The following is a 17,214-nucleotide window of genomic DNA, read 5'->3' as shown; positions in this document are numbered from 1 at the left end:
ACACAGTAAGTAGCTATTGTTTGCTAACATTAGCCACTATAACTAGTGGTCATACCAGACCAAGTAAGACTATAGTAAATAAGAATAAAAAGATTTCTTATGAATTAAAGTTAAATAATTAAATTTTTGCTGAAGAAGGTGTTATTGCTTCCTTCTTGCTTTATTGTTTCTCTTATCATGTTAAGTTAAATCCATCCATCCATTAGCTATTAGCTTATTCTTAAAGCGTCGTGGGTGGACTGGATATGGAGCCAGTGTATCACAGGGCTGAAATATAGAGACAAAACAACCATTCATAACTATGGGCATTTTAGGATTGCCAATTAACCTAATTGGATTGGGGGAGGAAGCAGGAGTACCAGGAGAGAACCCCCAGACCCCGGGTTCGAACCCAAAACCTTCTTGCTGTGAGTAACTACTGCACCACCGTGCCGCCCAGATCATGATTTTGTTAATTTTTTTTCGTTCATTTGCTTATTTTTTTAGGATCCCAAGGAGGCTTGAGACAATTTTTTTTTTTTTTATTTAGAAAAAATTCATGGTGTAAACACTAGAATTTAGAAAAAGTTTCAGGTAGAAAAACAAACAAACACACAAAAAATGCAGTTTTCGGTATCAGCACTACAAGTATCATGTATCGCACAGGCAAATGTAACAATTTGAACAACAACACCGCACTAGTCTTTTCAATCTCATTGCTCCCGGCTAACAAGGTAATACTTTGCATTCTGGTTCCCAGCTGTTCCTGTTGCAGAGAAGCTGTCAATGTGGTCCCAATGTCTGGATCACAGAGAACGCTGGAGGTCCATTTCCTACATCTTATTAGAGTGGATTATTCAGTCCCTCAGCCATGCAGCCGTCAATCACACACCAAAGGGGGGCCTGCTCCACTGTGCACAGGAGCACTCTGATCCGAGGGGAGCCGGATATCTCTCCACACCGACAGATCAAAGCCTGCCTGCCAACCGCCTTACACCCTCTCCTTCCACTTTTCACTCATCGGCTTTGGTGTGGAAGGGCGTGTGTGGTGTGTGAACATGTGTATGTGTGTTTGTGTGCGTGTGGTGAGGTGGTGTGTGGGGGAGAGCCTCCCTTTGCCCTTGAACCATGGTGGCCCTTGAGGTCCCCCCCAGTCACTCCGGCGGGTGCAGCTGACCCCCTCTCTCCCTTAACCAGAGTGCTGCCTTCTCTGCTCCCCTCCTTCCCGCTCTCTCTCCCTCCCTAGTAGCTCTAATTACATTACATGTCCCATGTCCTTTTAATTTGGCAACAAAGGGGAGGCAAGCAGGCGAGGCAAGGGACTAGAATCCTTAGAAGTGCTTATTAAGGTGCTGTCCTTCATTGTCAAATTCAAGTTGTCCATTTCACATTCACCTCCCATTAAGGCACAAGGAAGCAGCCTCACGCTGGGTGTGATCAGGCCTTTTTACCAAACCACCTCTACAAACTGACAATCAAGAGAAGAAAAAAAAGTCTAAACAGAATGGGTGTCCTGGTGCTGTGTGCTGTTTGGCTTGTGTTTGAGGTGGTTTTATGTGGTAGGGCAGTGTCTGCTAACTGCAGAAGGTGGTTTTGTACATGCTTAGATCATTAGTGGGGTGTCAGTCCCATTAGGCTTGTGGAAACCGTCACTGGCTACAATAAACAGATCTGCTGGCCGCATGCTCAGACTAGCAGGCGGCAGGCGCTCTCCGCCACAGTCCCAGGACAGGACCAATTCCTGGCCCATCTACGCTGTCCCCAATACACACATTATGTGTTTACACAGACATACAGCCACTTCGACACACATACACACACACACACACACACACACACACACACACACACACACACACACACACACACACACACACACACACACACACACACACATATTTTCCACAGAGCTACCAAGCATGCAATCAATCCATGCAGCTCTTCATATGAAGAGGATGGCAATTTGATTTTAACCAGTGCCTGAGGGACTTTGAGCAGCCTGACAGAAAAAGTGAAAGGCTGTTTTAATCCCACCATTTTGAAAAATAAAGATTTTCTTTCCCACTGTGGTAACTGGAAAAATCATCCATGTTCCACTTGCAACACAAATTAATCCAAAAAAAAAAAAAAGTGTCTCTGGCTACAAATTAGTAGCTGTCAACTGGTGGGAAATTATTGTCCACTGCAGGGCTCTCCACACTATCTCTTCCCTAAAATAACTCCATCTGCATTTCATCAGGAGTCATCCTCAATTTATAGTTAAATGGGACTGTAAATTCAGTTTATTACTGTACAAACTAAATAAGAGCTCCTTCCTTGAGAGGGATCAAAATGATATCATACTGTAATGTGCAAAAGCTTCTGGAAAAGATCAGAAAATATTTTCTACCTTGGTGAATATCCTTCATCTCCAGATGCAGGCTCGATATGAGGATGCCAACTGCTTGTGAACGCTTCCCATCCAGGAGCTTGATAATCTAGAAAAAAAACAAACAAAAAAAAAACAGAAAACAAATGAATTCATATTGTTATGAGTGTATTTGAAATTTAAAAGCTGTATGCACTTCAGTTAATATGGTTTAAACCGACTAATTATTATATGCTAAATTGATTTACCATACCATACAGTCCGATCAAATTTCAACTAATATTATTATTGTTAATTACTTTACAAACCCACGGAAAATTGCTTCATATTGTTTGTCATTACTCTTCATACCTTCCGTCAGTGCAATTATTCAAACACTGACAGAAGCAAACGGAGGAAAGAATGATGAATAAAAAGTTCATTTCTGTAATGAGTGGCTGGGTAAAAATCACTTAGTCACTTCCCCAGCTGTGGAAGCAGATGATAGATGATGAGCTTGACAGACCGCCTAAAGCCCCAGTGAGTCTAAGTAGCCTGGGAATCATCTGGTTTGACCCAAACAACCAGACTAATCAACACACGTTGTCATAACCCATCATCGTGACGCAAACGACTGGGAAACGCGGCGCACACACACAGAGCCGGGACACATTTAGTCAAGTTACATCAATGAGGGAGCAAACTTAAACAGAAAAGCACCTCCTCCAGTTTTGCTGAAGAACATGTGTGAGATATAATCAAAAAATATCAAGTCGCAGTGAAAGTACAAAGGCAAAAGTGGCACCATAAAAGGACAGTCTAGAAGAGCAAGGCAAGGAGAAGCAGGGTTTTTATAACAAACTATAAATTCACAGGATTTTTATTTGTGCCTACACATGGTCACAATTACTTATGACTGAATTAGCCGTAAAGCCAGAGAGAGTTTTGGCAAGGTAAAGCCCCGCTCTAAAAGTTAATGTGTCAGGCTTCTTCATTAGGTATTATGGCGTTGTCGGCTACTGGGCTGTCCAGTGGGAGCTGGAGAGCAGAAGCCTTAGAAGTGGGTATTGCATTACAGGGCGTTAGTGGGTGCCATGCTGCTTCCAGGTCTATTACCTGGATCACTGGGGATCTCCCACTCTGGGGACTTGAGACGGCTGAGTACCAGGCTTTCCCAACACCTCTAATTAACCACTTTGGACGGGCCACACTAAAAGCAGCCCAGGAACCCTTCCCGCTCACTGTGGCTGCAGAACTCGCCAATTAGCCTAAATAGTTAAGTTAATGAGAAAGGACAACTGATGCTGGATGCTTGGTTTCAGACACGAAAACAGTTTGGGTAAGCGGAGGCAGCCGTGCAATGCTGATGCTGACGCTGACGCTGACACTGACACAGCCAGCTGCTCCCTCCTGTTTATGAGAAGACAACTGGAGGCACTCTGAGGATTTCATCTGAAACTGCTGTGGACACTTGAATAACAGGTCAAAAGGAAAGAGAGGAGAAAGCGAGCAGAACTAAGAAAATAAACAAAATGATGGAGGCAGACACTGGGAGTGTCAGCGTTTTGAGCCGAAGCAGGTGGCTGATGTTAGGCAGTATGGGCAGGGTGATGCAGATTTCAGAGCCGAGCGGATAGTTTACACAGCCTCGGCTGAGCAGCCAGCCTGCTCCGCGGTCATTGTCTGTCTGACTATCTGTCTGGAATCACCCAGGCAGATGTTACAATAACAACTGGATCTGGACTTCCCATCAATAACCACCTACGATACACTCAACAACCCCATCTCACCCAGTGGTGTTAATCTTACACCCACTCTCCCACGTCATAGCCACGGCTTCAAATATGTCTTTAATAAACGCAGTATGATTGCTCATAAGTCATTACTTCCCATAAACCGGTTAAAGCTGCTGTTTGTTTAAGGAGACCTGCTATGTGTAAACTTGATACATGTTTGATTTATGTGGGTAGGGGAAATTGCCGTTTTTGTGTTTACTGATGCGCATTTTTGCACACCGACTGAAAAGCCCATTTAGCTGGACTTGATTTCTTCATCCCCATCTCCCTCCTTGCTCATCCCTCCATCAAGAATGCACCGACATGCCCATTCTTCCCCCACTCCTATAGGTGCCCCGTCTTCATTGCCTCCTCTAGCCAGTGGAGTGGAGCCACATGCCAGCAATTATACCCCTGGTCCAGTCCGGTCCTCTGTGTTCTGGTCTGCTGGGGCGGAGGAGCTCTCTTCCATGTCATCTCCTCTGCTTTGATATGCTAATCAGCACAGAGAGAAGGGCTCCAGAGTAAACAAGAGCTTTGATTTTTCTATGGCACACATGATACAGATTAACTCACTCATGTAGGCATCGGCTGCATGCCCCGAGTTGAAGCTTTTTGGCGTGAGGAGTTGTTGGAAAGCGGGGAAGTGGCTCATATGCATAATGCACACACACATTCCAATCCCTCCCGCTCATCTCCTCTCACAGCCCACCCCCACCCACTCCACCCCCAACCCGGGGGCTGTGGCGTTAGCATGATCTGGCAACACTTTCGGAGCAAGTGCATAATGACTCGCGCGGACGTGCTGTCGACACGCACGTGCACTCGAGCACACAGACGCGCACACTCAGAAACACACACAAAGACACAGAAATAAACGCACTCTCCCTCACACACACACACACACACACACAGGCAACATCAGAAGTGAGTTCTGCTCAGATGTGGAGTGTGTGCTGGCACAGGCAGGAGGCAGGTAGTGTGTGTGATAGCTGACAGGTATTGGTAGTCACGCAGAGGGGCAGAGCCCACTGAGTCTGCAGAGTAAAACAGCCATGTTGAGGCCCCAGACCTCTGGCCTTGGCACACATTCATCAAGCTTCTAAAAATGACAATAAAACTACTCTGTGAACAAGTTGTTCAATTAAAAGTTTATCAAGTAACTTGCCACTACTTAAAGAGCAAGTGACTGATCGCATGGGTGAACCAGGAAAAACTTGTGGAAAACCTATTTAGTTAAATTTTATTCGTTTTATACATCTTCATTTGCAAGAAAAATAATCATAACTATTTTCAAAAAATGATTTATATATTAATAGTGAGCAATTTATTCGAAAAAATTGGATAAAACAAGTCTAGCTTCAAAAAGGTGAATATTTTATGGTCTTCTTGGCCGTCTATGGTGGTAAATTTAACATCTTTGGGTGCTGGACTGTTGGTGGGCCAAGACATTTTAAGACTTCTCCAGGGACTCCATGGAAAAGGATTAATAGATTAATTAAGAAAATAAGCAGTCGTGAAAATAATTCTTATTTGCAGCTGTGAAATGTATAAATAACGAATCCAAAATTATTGGAAATTGGCTGACATAGTAAGAAAAAGAGAAGCAAAGCGGAGCAGCTGGGAAAGTCTCCAACTGAAATAAAATGAGGAGTATAAACCATCGCAATGACAAGTGCAGTCAAAAAAAGATGCATGAAAACAAAATCTTTTGCACCTCAAAGTGATGCAAGAGAATGTGGTGTGACAGCCTATCAGAAGCGTGTCTGGAAGTAACAGCTCACTGTAAAGCAGCAGCTACAACAGGCAAGCAAAAAAAAAGAAAACAAAAACTGGTATAATCTGAAATGTATTGTTCATGACGAGTGCATTGATGTGTCGTCCTTCCAAAATACGAGTCAGAAGCTGGTGCCTGCCTCTGTCTCTCTAACAGGCTGTTCTTTAACTAAAACAAAAGTATGATAAATGGATTTTATTCTGAAATTTGCAAATGATTTTAACTTTTAACTTTCAGTTAGCACCAAATTTTTACTTCAGATAAATGAGGACCTGGCTCTCTGCCTGCTGAGTGTCTGAGTGACGCCTACACATCCTCTCCGTTTTCATCATCACATTTTTTTTTTTTTTTTGCTAATTCTCTTTCTTTCCAACCTCAAGGATCCATGCCTCTTCAACACAGTTTCAACTAATCTCCAACCCCTCTCTTATTCCTCCCCACCCTCCCCAGAAAATCTGTTTCTCCTCACTCCATGCCTTCCTTCTCCGCTGCCTCTAAACTTTCCCACCTTTTAACCAGCTGAACTTCTTGGAAGCCGCCGTCAGCTGGTGATTGCGATGATTTCTCCCTCAAATGATTTCTCTCTCTTTATCTTCCGAGTATAAACTTTCAGGGATAAAAAATGATTACGTAAACACGTTTCTTTTATTTTGACGACCTTTTCAGTGAGTTGGAATTCTGAGCGGGTTGAAAACAACCATGCCTTTCGCGTATTCACTTTCCCTCTTCAATCGTAAAGCTGGACTCCGACTCTAGCTCCCTGGCTCTAAACACAGACCTTTATATTAAATATAAGACGCCTGTATAATCAAAGTACTGTTTACACAAAATGTCTAAACAAAGATATAAACCTCAGCCAGTGTATCATACAGGTCCTTTTCTCATATTAAAGAAAAAAAACAAAACACCGAATGCTATGTTGGACATGGCTTTTTTTGATTGATAGAAATTAGTTTCAACAGTGTTTTCATTAGTGGGGTCAAACATCTTGCAGGCTGATGTAAGCCCAGGCAGGAGACAGTTGGCAGGATTTGTGTCTGGATGTGGCTGTCTGACTTGGATCAAATGTTGGACAGTTTGCTGCCTTAGAGTGACCAGACTGAGCAGAGAGATGTAAGGATGGAGATCAAGGGCAGAAGAACACACACAACCCCACACAATCACGCACACAAACACACAATCACACACACACACACACACAATCTGTGGCCCTCTGGAGCGGAGTGGAGCCTTAACAAATTGATCAGAATAGGGGATGTGTATGGATTTAGAGGGGACAGACGAGGGCAGTGGCCGATTTTTTAACTGCTTGGACGCCACAGTGAGGACCACTAGGCAGCCAGGATGCTGACGCAGTGCTGGCTTGCAGTAGAAGGTGCAGAGTTGCAGCATTTGACCAGACATCAACAAGTGTGTCTTTGGATGGGAGGGGAGGGGAACGGTGGATCAATCTGGCAGAAAGCAGAAAACAAACTTTGAAGCCTGCCCAGGAGGGAAAAAAACAACACAATCCTGAAGCCCTACCTACATTACAATCCTGTGCAGTAAGGGTGGTTTGCCAAGGGAAAAAAGAAAAAACTCAAGGGAGTAAAACTCATAAACTGATAGCCTGTGTTGGCCCGAATGCAATACCTGGCAACAGCCTGGAGGAGGACCTGATGAGAGGCGCAATCCATTTCTTTCCGGTTCACCTTTTGTTATTTCTTTCTTTGATTTATTATTGAACATGACAGCAGCCAAAAAGGCCTTTTTTTCCCCAAACAAAGCTAGATAAGAAAACACACTAACAACGCCCTCAGGTGGCTGCAGCAAGAGACCGAACCAACAAGATAACCTTCAACTGCAAACGCATCAAGGAAAAACTGAGACAAAAAGAAGATAGGAGCCAAGCTGAGGAGGCGTGAGTGAATGTACCTTCTTTGTCTTGGCTTTCTTCTCATAGGTGTCTGACAGGGGTTTCTTCTTCGGCTGTAGCGTGGCCTTAGAGAAAAGATCCTCAAACTCATTGGTGTTGACGATGTTCGGTTCCTCCAGAGAGCCCCACAGTGTGTTGTTGCTAGAAAAAGAAGTGAAGATCTTAGTCTGTGTTGTATTTTATTAGATTTGAATATAAAATCAATACCAAGCTAAGGTTATAGGGTGCAAAAGATTTGATCACTGTCACGACGACAGGCCAGCGGCTCACACGGCAGGCTAGAAACATCTAGGTTACTTGAGCTAAACAAATTGTGTGTTCTATTTGTGGAAGATTATTTGATGTTTATTCAATCTTCCCACTGTTTGCCATTTTCCATTTCGCTGTCCGACAAACACTTGGCAGGAATGGCTGCAAAATCTCAGCTTTAAAAAGCTCTGTTTATGAGCTAGGTGATAAAAATAACAAAAGTTTAAGACAAGGCTTGTTTCTGTAATAAAGGACCATTTCCAGCAAATGGACAAGAATAGGGGCGGCGATGTTTTGTTTCAGAAGTTGCTGAGTAACATGGGAAAAACAAACAGAGACAGAAATAAGAACAAGAGGTGTCTAAAGTCAAGAGGATGTTCAGGAACGTCTCTGTTCACTCAAATTCAACACATCTGTCTCTACTTTCCCTAAGAACATCAACAAGACATGGTAAACGGTTCACTAACAAATAAACTTATTCTAAAGCAAGACTGCGGCATGATGACATCTGTGATACACTACACATGCCTAATAACCGCTTTTTAGCCTTTCCCCCACTTTCCCCCGCTTTCCCCCGCTATCTTTTCACACACTGCAGTTGTCGACGCAGGTCATAATCTAATGACATTATTCAGGTCAGTCTCCCAAAGTCAAGGCCCATCTATAATGAGAACGAGAACCTGGATATACAACACACGAACACAAGCGCTGGCAGGCTTGTCGTGGCTTAAATATCAGAACAATCAACTGCGCTGCCAGTGACTCAGTGAGGGTCAAGTAAGTCCAACATTTTCTGCTTGCAGTTGGCCTCCTGCAGCAGCGGTGAGAGTATTTATCTGGGGCAGCCAAGAGATTTTCGGTTGAGGACATAATGGTACCGTCCTGAAAGCCTCCTCTTTGCTGATTTTTTGCACTACTTTCTGAGAGACCAAGGAAAATAAGTCCAGCGAGCAGCCTCCGACTCTGAACCTGACAGTGCAGGAAACTAGCTTGGAAAAGAAAATTACAGCCAAACCCCAAGAGATCTTTCCATGCAAGACAACTTTCTAATTGACCAGCTTATGACTATAATTGAAAATCCCTCCCTTAAAGCCCCCCCCTTTCTTTTAAAATGCAGCTTCCCAACAAAATCTGTCCTGCGTGCTGCCAACTGTACTCCATGTGTCGGCTTACATTTAGACACCTGGCAACATTTCAACCCCCCCACCCCAATAACTCACAAACTCACGCCATTAACAGAGATCACACAGCTGATCCAGCTATAGTTAAACATCTGACCCATTTAATGCCCCTTAACTTGGCCCTTTACAGTTAAATTTATAGCTGACATGAAACTGCTGTAGTGTAGTCAGTCAGTCCTCCAGCACTGGCCAGGACCAGAGAGAGAGAGAGAGAGAGAGAGAGAGAGAGAGAGAGAGAGAGAGAGAGAGAGTGCGAACCACAGCTCAGGCCCCCCCCCCCACTAACCCAGCCATGGAAATACAAGGCCATAAAGCTGGAAGCCTGGCACTCTGAGGCAACTACCACAGCCACCGTAAATGGGCTGGATAATCCACTTACAATTACAGAGTATCTCGATACAGCCTCTAGATGTGGGAGTGCCCATATCTCCGATATCTGTCTGACCACGCGTGTTCAGGTCAAGAGTGAGACCCCATTGGACCAGGGTCAATGACGCTTCATCAGCTCTGGGGTAACGGTAGTTATGTAGTTCGTTCTTCTACTTTGATTATTGTCCGTCTCGCACCGGGCTTGCCACTTTAGTGACATACTGCAGTAATCCCCCACACACACACACTGTCTTTGCACAGTTAGCACAAGTGAGACAGGTCAAAGTTGAGCTGGGATGAGGGTCTGTAAAGGTTTTCTGTCTAATCAGACTGGCTAAGATGGAGGTTTTTGGTTAAAGCCTGTATGATGATGATGATGTTCCTACTGCTTGTGTTTCTTGCCCAGTCTGACTTATATCTCCAATACTATGAAAATCGCTTTTACACACTGTTATACGTACTTATTGTCCTGTATCTGTATCCTGGTCCAGTACAGCGGCTTCATGGGACAGGCTGGCTCGACAGTAGGCTTCCGTGGGGCCTTCTCCACGTTCTGGCCAAAACTGAACCCCCCCATAGGCGGAGGAGGTGGAGGACAACATCCTGGAGGAGGGGGAGGAGGTGGTGGACCAGCTCCAGGTAGGCCAGGAGGGGGAGGCGGAGGGGGTGGGGGCGGCGGGCCACCTCCAGGGAGAGGAGGTGGTGGTGGTGGTGGTGCTCCAGCGTTGCCTGGAAGAGGGGGAGGAGGAGGAGGAGGGGGCGGTGGTGGTGCTCCAGCGTTGCCTGGAAGAGGAGGAGGAGGAGGAGGTGGTGGTGGTCCTGAAAAGCCTGGTGGAAGTGGAGGAGGTGGAGGAGGAGGTGGAGGTGGCGGGGCCGGTCCAGGAGCACCTGGGGCCGCTTCACCTTTTAGGTTCAGACCGATAGAATCCAAGTTGAGTTTTTTCGGCACGTTCTGGTTGGGGCTTTGAACGAGACCGCCCCCATCGCCCTCAGGGCTCTTGATGAAGGTCTCCCTGTCCGTCTGGATACCCACAGTGCGGTAGGTCTTGCTCGTGGGGTCATCTGCCGTGGACACAGCGGCATCGCGGACCTCACCGCGCTCCTGACTGATATTGTACGACTTGTCTCTTTGCATCTTAGCGATGACTCCCTCCAGTTGAGATATTGAGACGGCATGCTCTCCTCGCAGTTGGAAGGTCTGAAGCTCAAAGTCAGACTTTAAGGAGGAAGAGCAGATAAAATGTCAGATACAGTTTCACAAACTTCAGTCATTTCCCTTCATATAACACAATAAAACCATACTAGGTGATTGGCAGTACATTTCCTTAAGTGAACTTGGATTAAAGTGTATAATTATTCCTCCAAGGTGCAAACATGAACGTGATTAATGAATGTAGAAAATTTAACAATAATTTTTCATTTCACAGCTTTGTTTTACACTTATTCCTATTAATTTTTCCCCCCAGTCTGAGGTTAATATCTGACTCTTACTCTGAAAATCGGCTAACTGCAGTTTTCAGTTGACATTTCAAACAATGAGAAACAATCCAACTGAAGCACAGTATTGATTTGAGACAGAAAGGAAATCGTTTTGCAATAAATCGTACACATGTTCCTTATTAACTCATGTCAGTTTAGAAATAGCATTAGGCACGTTCCCACCCTTTCTTGTGGGCTGACTCAGCATTAGTCCTTTAAAGTTCGACGTCAAATTAAAGGCTTTAAGTAGACAGGCTGAGAAACCAATTCTGAGGTCAGACTTTTCAAGGAAACGGTCCATAAAGCAATTTATCAGCGGTACAAATTATGTAACACAGCCAGAACTATGTTCCAATTGCTCTTCCAAGGTTATACAGTAAGTTTGCAGTCGAAAAACACCTGTGAGACGCCGTTCCAAACCTCTGCTTTTGATGAATTAAACACTGACACCTTTAAAAAGAATCTGGAACGAGCCATTATATTGGAGAGGAAAGAGATGTCCATCACAGAGCCGAGTGTGGAACATTTGGAAGTCATAAAATCATAGATAATACATAAAATATGAAACTCTGGAAAGTAGAAAGCTCTTTCAGAATTTATTTAATTGACACGGTACAGTTTTTGACTCTGTTTTGATTAACTTGAGTTTCACTTTTGGTATAAAAGTGCTAAAGGTCACATTAAGAGTCAGATCAGGACATTACGCCATTATAAAAGGAAATATGATTTCGCTGGTTTACTTGCTCATACACTGGTATAATTTGATTATTCTTATTTTTTAAAACATACATTACTATATGTATCACTACAGCTGCATTTGATAAAGTCAGATGGAATTTTTCTATACTATTTCTCTCAGCTCGTAAAAGTACAATTAGAGGAAAAATTAATTTTCAGCTTTTAAAATGAACTTGATTAACGGTTTGAATGCCAATTTACGTCACATCAAGAATACCTGGCAACATCAAAATGCGTGACATCTGAGAGCTTGGGGTTCTGTGAGGAATTGCTCAGCAGAGTTTGCACCAGATCAGCTGCTGCACATTTCATGCTCACTTAGCGCCATCTTGTGTCGAGGACAGTTAACCGCTCTGATAGACTAGATATGCACAAGGGCCTCATGAACGTAAACTACTTTTCATCTATGCCTCATACACAGGAATTATTGCCAGAAACATGCTGCTCAGCTCGCTCTCACAAATTTCATATGTTCATTTGTTTCTGTTTCATATTGTATGCCAGAATCTTCTCACTCCTCTCAGTCTGCCCTCACACAGATCCCTGGTCTCATTTTCCTCTAGTGCACAGTATTATGTCAGTGTGTGCTTTGGTCATATGATAACTTACATGCATCCTCTCCAGCTCTTCCTTGCACTCTCTCTTCAGCTGCAAGAGGGCGGCCTGGTGCTCTGTGAGCAGGGAGAAGAGGTGACAGTGGCATGGGAGCACAAACTCATTCTGATGGCAGGTTTGATTAATTAATATACACTGGAGTGTGTAGTTAATTCAACAATCACAGCTAATTGCCGGTGCTTTTGATTTATAAATTGAGAGAAATTGGTTAGAGTTATATTGTTTTGAGCTACTGGCTGGAATATTGGCATGATAAATCACCATAAAGCTCATCTGTACGACAGGAAACATTACAACATGTACTGTTGTCCTGGTGAATTCTAAAGAAGGGCGAGTCGCCATATTTACCACTCAACCAACCAGTTTTAATTAGACTGCTGTCTGAAGGAAAAGTCTAAACAAAACATTAAGGTTTGGTTAAGACGCGACTACACAAAGGCCTACCTGTTATTACTAGATGAAAGAAGGGACAACACATTATTTACTTCACGTCTACGATGTTACAGTAATAGAGACTACAATAGAAAGCAGGATAGCAGTCATTCTATTGATACTTTAATGGTTATGACCTACCAAATACACTACACCCATAAACTGTACCTATAATATACACCACAATGTCGTCACCTCCAGAAACATGTTGTTAAGCTGCTTTCAGTGTATTTGAGGGTTAGACTGTTTTTTGAGGTGTATTTCTAAATGCACAAGTCTTTATTTAATTAATTTACTATTATTTAAAATTGAGACTAAAAGAACCAGAAAACACACGAAGGAGATGGTCTTCTTTGCACGACCACTGACAAGCTTTCCACCCCACAACTTGTTGTAATGAGTAACACTGCACTGTGGTAATGATTAATCCAAGTCAATGATCAGTATAAGGCCGTCTTGATAATCAACTAAAACAAACTATTCTTAATAGACATCATTATTTATTAATAAGCACCATGATAAAGGGTCATAAATGTGTTATTAAAAAAAAAAATGTTTGAAAGACGTGTATACAACATGGATACACACGTGTGTCGGTTTATCTATGTGGCACACAGTCTGGACTTTTGCTCTGCTTCTCGAATTCCACACACTATTCTTTTAGACAAGAGCAAAGCCCGATCCTGGAGCGCAAATCACCAGAATAATCCACAGTTGCTGGTCATAATCTATTCTGACGGGATGAAGCCACGCCACAGAGAACATCCAAACAGCTGTCGCACCGCTGTAGCAGCACAGTCTCACTGCACCTAGAGCATGAAGGGAAAGCTTTTCTGCTCTGTATCTGAATCAGTCCATAGGCAGCCATTTGTGCTTTTGACCTATTTGTGTGTCCTTGCGTCTTTAGAGAACAAGACCGGCCAAAGTTAGTGTGGTGCCAACAAACAGTACAGACACAGCCTGACTGTGTCCTTAAATGGGTTTAAAGGATGTCTTACACCCTGCTGCCAATACTTAGCCAGCTCTGCAAGATTTGTCTCAGAAGTTCAGCGTAATGTGCGAGTGCTCAAGACTCAATCAAGGACAAATACCGCATATGTGAGATCCATTCAAAAGATACTAAGATACTATCTGAGACTACCCTTATGTACAAAGCCAATCAGTGAGGGGTGTGTCAGTGTAAGCTCGAATGGCATGATCCTCTGTCAGCATTCCTGGTCTTAGATATAAATACAGACAACAGTGTCTGAAGTAACAAGCCTGAGGTTCTTACCTGCCTCGGTGTACTTGAGCCCCACCTTCTCCTCCTCATCTTTAGGTTTGGGTGGGGGCCACACGGCCTGCAGCCGCCCTGGAGTCCGGTCCTCACTGTCTGTAGGGGACGTGACTTCTGTCTGTAGGAAGGAAATGGATGCAACAATATTAGCATATATGTGGGTAATGCAATAACTAATATTCTGATTTAGAGTGCCACTTTATCTCAAAATACAATGTTTTCCTTCTCTCAGTAGTAAATACAGGGCACTTGAATTTCCAAACATATGTGATTTAAAATGATTTAGGGGTGTCAGTACATACATTAGCCTCTGTGGGACTACTGACTTCCTTCAGAGGAGATTTGGAGGTTTTCTCAAAAATCGACCTCAGATTTTCCTTGTCATTCTTGATTTTCTTCTTCAGTGCCTCCACATCCACCTCTTCCGCTTTCTCCTTTTTGATGCTTTTGGGGCCAAAGATGCTCCTGAAGGTTTCATAGGCCAGATCTGAGGTTTTCTTTTTTTCAGGTGTGGCTGTAGGATTTACTGGGTCTGGAGTTTTCTCTTCTCCAGCAACCTCCTCTCCATTCTCAGACTCTTTTTTGCCATGTTTGAGATCAGCATCCTGCCCATGACCTGACTGTTTGGTCTCACTGGGGCTGTCTTTGTTGAGCAGATGACTGAGCTGTCCCATTACAGTGCTTTTAGTATCTGCAGCGGGTTTCGGCTCTGCGTGTTTTTTGGCTGGAGAGGGAGTCCTCTGCTCAGGTAAGAGCTTGGCTTTGTTCACCGTCTTCTTCAAACTGAGCAGGGCCAGGTCAGCATCCTTCTCCCTCTGCTTGATCTCCGACACCGTCTCCCTGTCTTCACCCACTGCTCCTTTCTTCAGCACCCTCAACCCACTGAAGAGAGCCGGCATCTGGAAGGAAGGGGACGAAGAGAGCGCCGCGGCCCTGGACGGGGATGAGGTAGAGGTATTCATTTCAGGTGTCTTTGGAGCAGTTGTGCGCTGTGAAGTAGGGCTGCCGCCTGGCTGAATGCCTCCCAGGTGCTTTTCGGGTGCAGATGATGGCGACATGGGTGTCTTTGTAACACCGGCAGTGTCTGATTGCTCCTCTGGACCAGAGGATGATTGGACTGACACTTCAGGAGTCTTAGGAGTGGAGGGAACAGGTGCCTCCTCCTTTTGTGTACTATCTACAGCTTCTGTCTGCTTGGATGGAGAGGCCGTGCCAGCATTATGACCTTCAGTCTCTGAAGCAGGATTCCCAGAGATGATAGAGGGAACAGGTTGAGAACAATCTATCCTGGCATACCCATCGCTTTCATTTGTTCCCAATTTTTTGCTCCTATCCTCTTCTGCAGTCAATGTTTCTGCACCTACAGACACTGTGGTGGTGCTGTCCTTGGGAGCGCAGCCATCTCCCGGTTTGGAAACTGAAGACTGAACTGTCCTAGAGCTAGTCCTGTTCAGAAACCTGCCTGAATTTAGAATAGCTTCTATGCGGGATTGCTCGCTAAATTTGTGTGTTCTGAACATAAGCAATTTGTACGCTGCTTCTGCCTCAGCGGCATGTTGTGGCTGATCTCCTCCACCGTGGTCCACTGTGTTATTGTCTTCCTTAGGTAAGACGGGCTCTCTGGTCTTGGCAAGCTTCTCTGATGTGCTGGTGCTGCTGTGGGAAGCATCCTCATCTTCATTTTCTGTGTCACTGTACGTTTCCACCTTGGTGACCTGGACCAGGTCTGTGTCAACTTGTGCTCCAGCTGCTCCTTCATCCACCCGCCCTTTTAGCTTGTACTTACTGTTAGTGGCTTGACCACCTTCAGGAAGAGGATTCTTGCGATGCGGCAGCTCCTTGAAAGACATCAGCACGGCCGCCTCCAAGTCTGTAGAGGCAGATCTATCCCGGGTGAAGAAGCTGCTGAAAGCATTCAGTAAGGAACTAGCAGGCGGCTTCCCCTGTTCCTCTGAGTTATTACTTCCACTGTCCATTTTTGCTCAAAGTGTCACACCACCTGAGAGCAAAGGGAGGCAAACCACAACAGGTAGCAGCTCTAGCAAAGTGTCAGTTAAAAGTGTCATAAAAGGTCCATCTCCCCATGTCCAGTTATCCAAGCAGCTCCTGTTCCACCTCTACCGTTGGCTGGGAACAAAGGGGCTTTGTATGGACAATTTTCCGCAGCTTCTCTTACCTTCTTTAGGAGGGTGCCAGTTGTAACAACACTATCCTGTAATCTTGTTTAGTGACACACAAATAGGTTGCATATAGCAGCCTTTCGCTATATCACACAAACACTACTACTGACATGTTGACAGCAGTACAGTTCAGTCTCCTCTGTGTGAGCATGATTCCCATGACGCTGCAAGTCAAGTCAAGCTGCTCAGTGGCTGGAAGCATGTCCTGCTGTAATCTCCCTGGGAGAGCAGGAGAACAGAGTTCACTTGCCGTTCACAAAAGCATTTCCAAACTTTCCGACAAGCTGAGCGGTATTATCCATGTAGTTGTGCGCTATCCTGTTCTATGTGGACTCCAGGACTGAACGGTTCTCTTTAGTACGAGTCTGTCTCCTTTAGCATGTCTGTCTCACTTTACAGGAAAGCCCTGTGTGCTGTTGTGTGAGGAAAAAAAAAAAACTTCAGGTTGAAAAGGAAAAAAAAGTGTCTCACTGGTCTACCCAGTCTGAGGACGCCTCCCTTCAGGTCCCTCCCTTCCTGGGAGGGAACCTGCAGAGCCCAGCACCACAGGTGTCTGATTACCTCTGCTCACTTCCGTAAAATGGCTGCCGAGTTAACAGGGTAAACACTGAGGAGAAGTGAGCACGTGGTCAAGTGGAGAGCTGCAGTGGTCCAGTAAACCAGCATTGCACCATTAAGCGGTGAGCTACTGCAATACAGGGCTTAGCAAGTGGTGATTAGGCAGTGTAGCTACAGCCAGCTCTGGCTAACAGGCTCAGTGGCTAACGCGTGATTAGCAGCTCATGAACTCTCAGTCAGAGCAGGACTGAGTTCAGTTAGAGCAAAAAGATATGACGCTTTGATTCACTTACCTCAAACATGAATGTCAACTTTCTTTCTACACACCGAGCTGTGACAGTTTT

General features: G+C 44.6%; 1 protein-coding gene across 2 annotated transcripts in view; it reads right to left on the bottom strand.

Annotated features, from left to right (window-relative positions):
• LOC130180104 (formin-like) overlaps positions 1 to 17,214 on the bottom strand; it is a 52,650-nt gene that overhangs the window by 23,313 nt on the left and 12,123 nt on the right. The window contains exons 1-6 of one of the 2 annotated variants that reach the window (XM_056393450.1): positions 14,435 to 16,742; positions 14,130 to 14,250; positions 12,419 to 12,480; positions 10,054 to 10,808; positions 7,793 to 7,934; positions 2,369 to 2,456 (exon numbers count right to left, since the gene is read on the bottom strand). In XM_056393450.1, the coding sequence (XP_056249425.1) occupies positions 2,369 to 2,456; positions 7,793 to 7,934; positions 10,054 to 10,808; positions 12,419 to 12,480; positions 14,130 to 14,250; positions 14,435 to 16,108 (2,842 nt within the window). In that variant the 5' untranslated portion in view covers positions 16,109 to 16,742. Of the gene's footprint in view, positions 1 to 2,368; positions 2,457 to 7,792; positions 7,935 to 10,053; positions 10,809 to 12,418; positions 12,481 to 14,129; positions 14,251 to 14,434; positions 16,743 to 17,214 lie in introns of those variants that run through there. The other variant, XM_056393448.1, reaches the window with a different exon arrangement.

The sequence above is a fragment of the Seriola aureovittata genome, chromosome 13, assembly GCF_021018895.1.
Source record: "Seriola aureovittata isolate HTS-2021-v1 ecotype China chromosome 13, ASM2101889v1, whole genome shotgun sequence".
NCBI lineage: Eukaryota > Metazoa > Chordata > Actinopteri > Carangiformes > Carangidae > Seriola > Seriola aureovittata.
The sequence above is the reverse complement of the archived record's forward strand: the minus strand, read 5'-3'. Positions and strand labels throughout refer to the sequence as shown.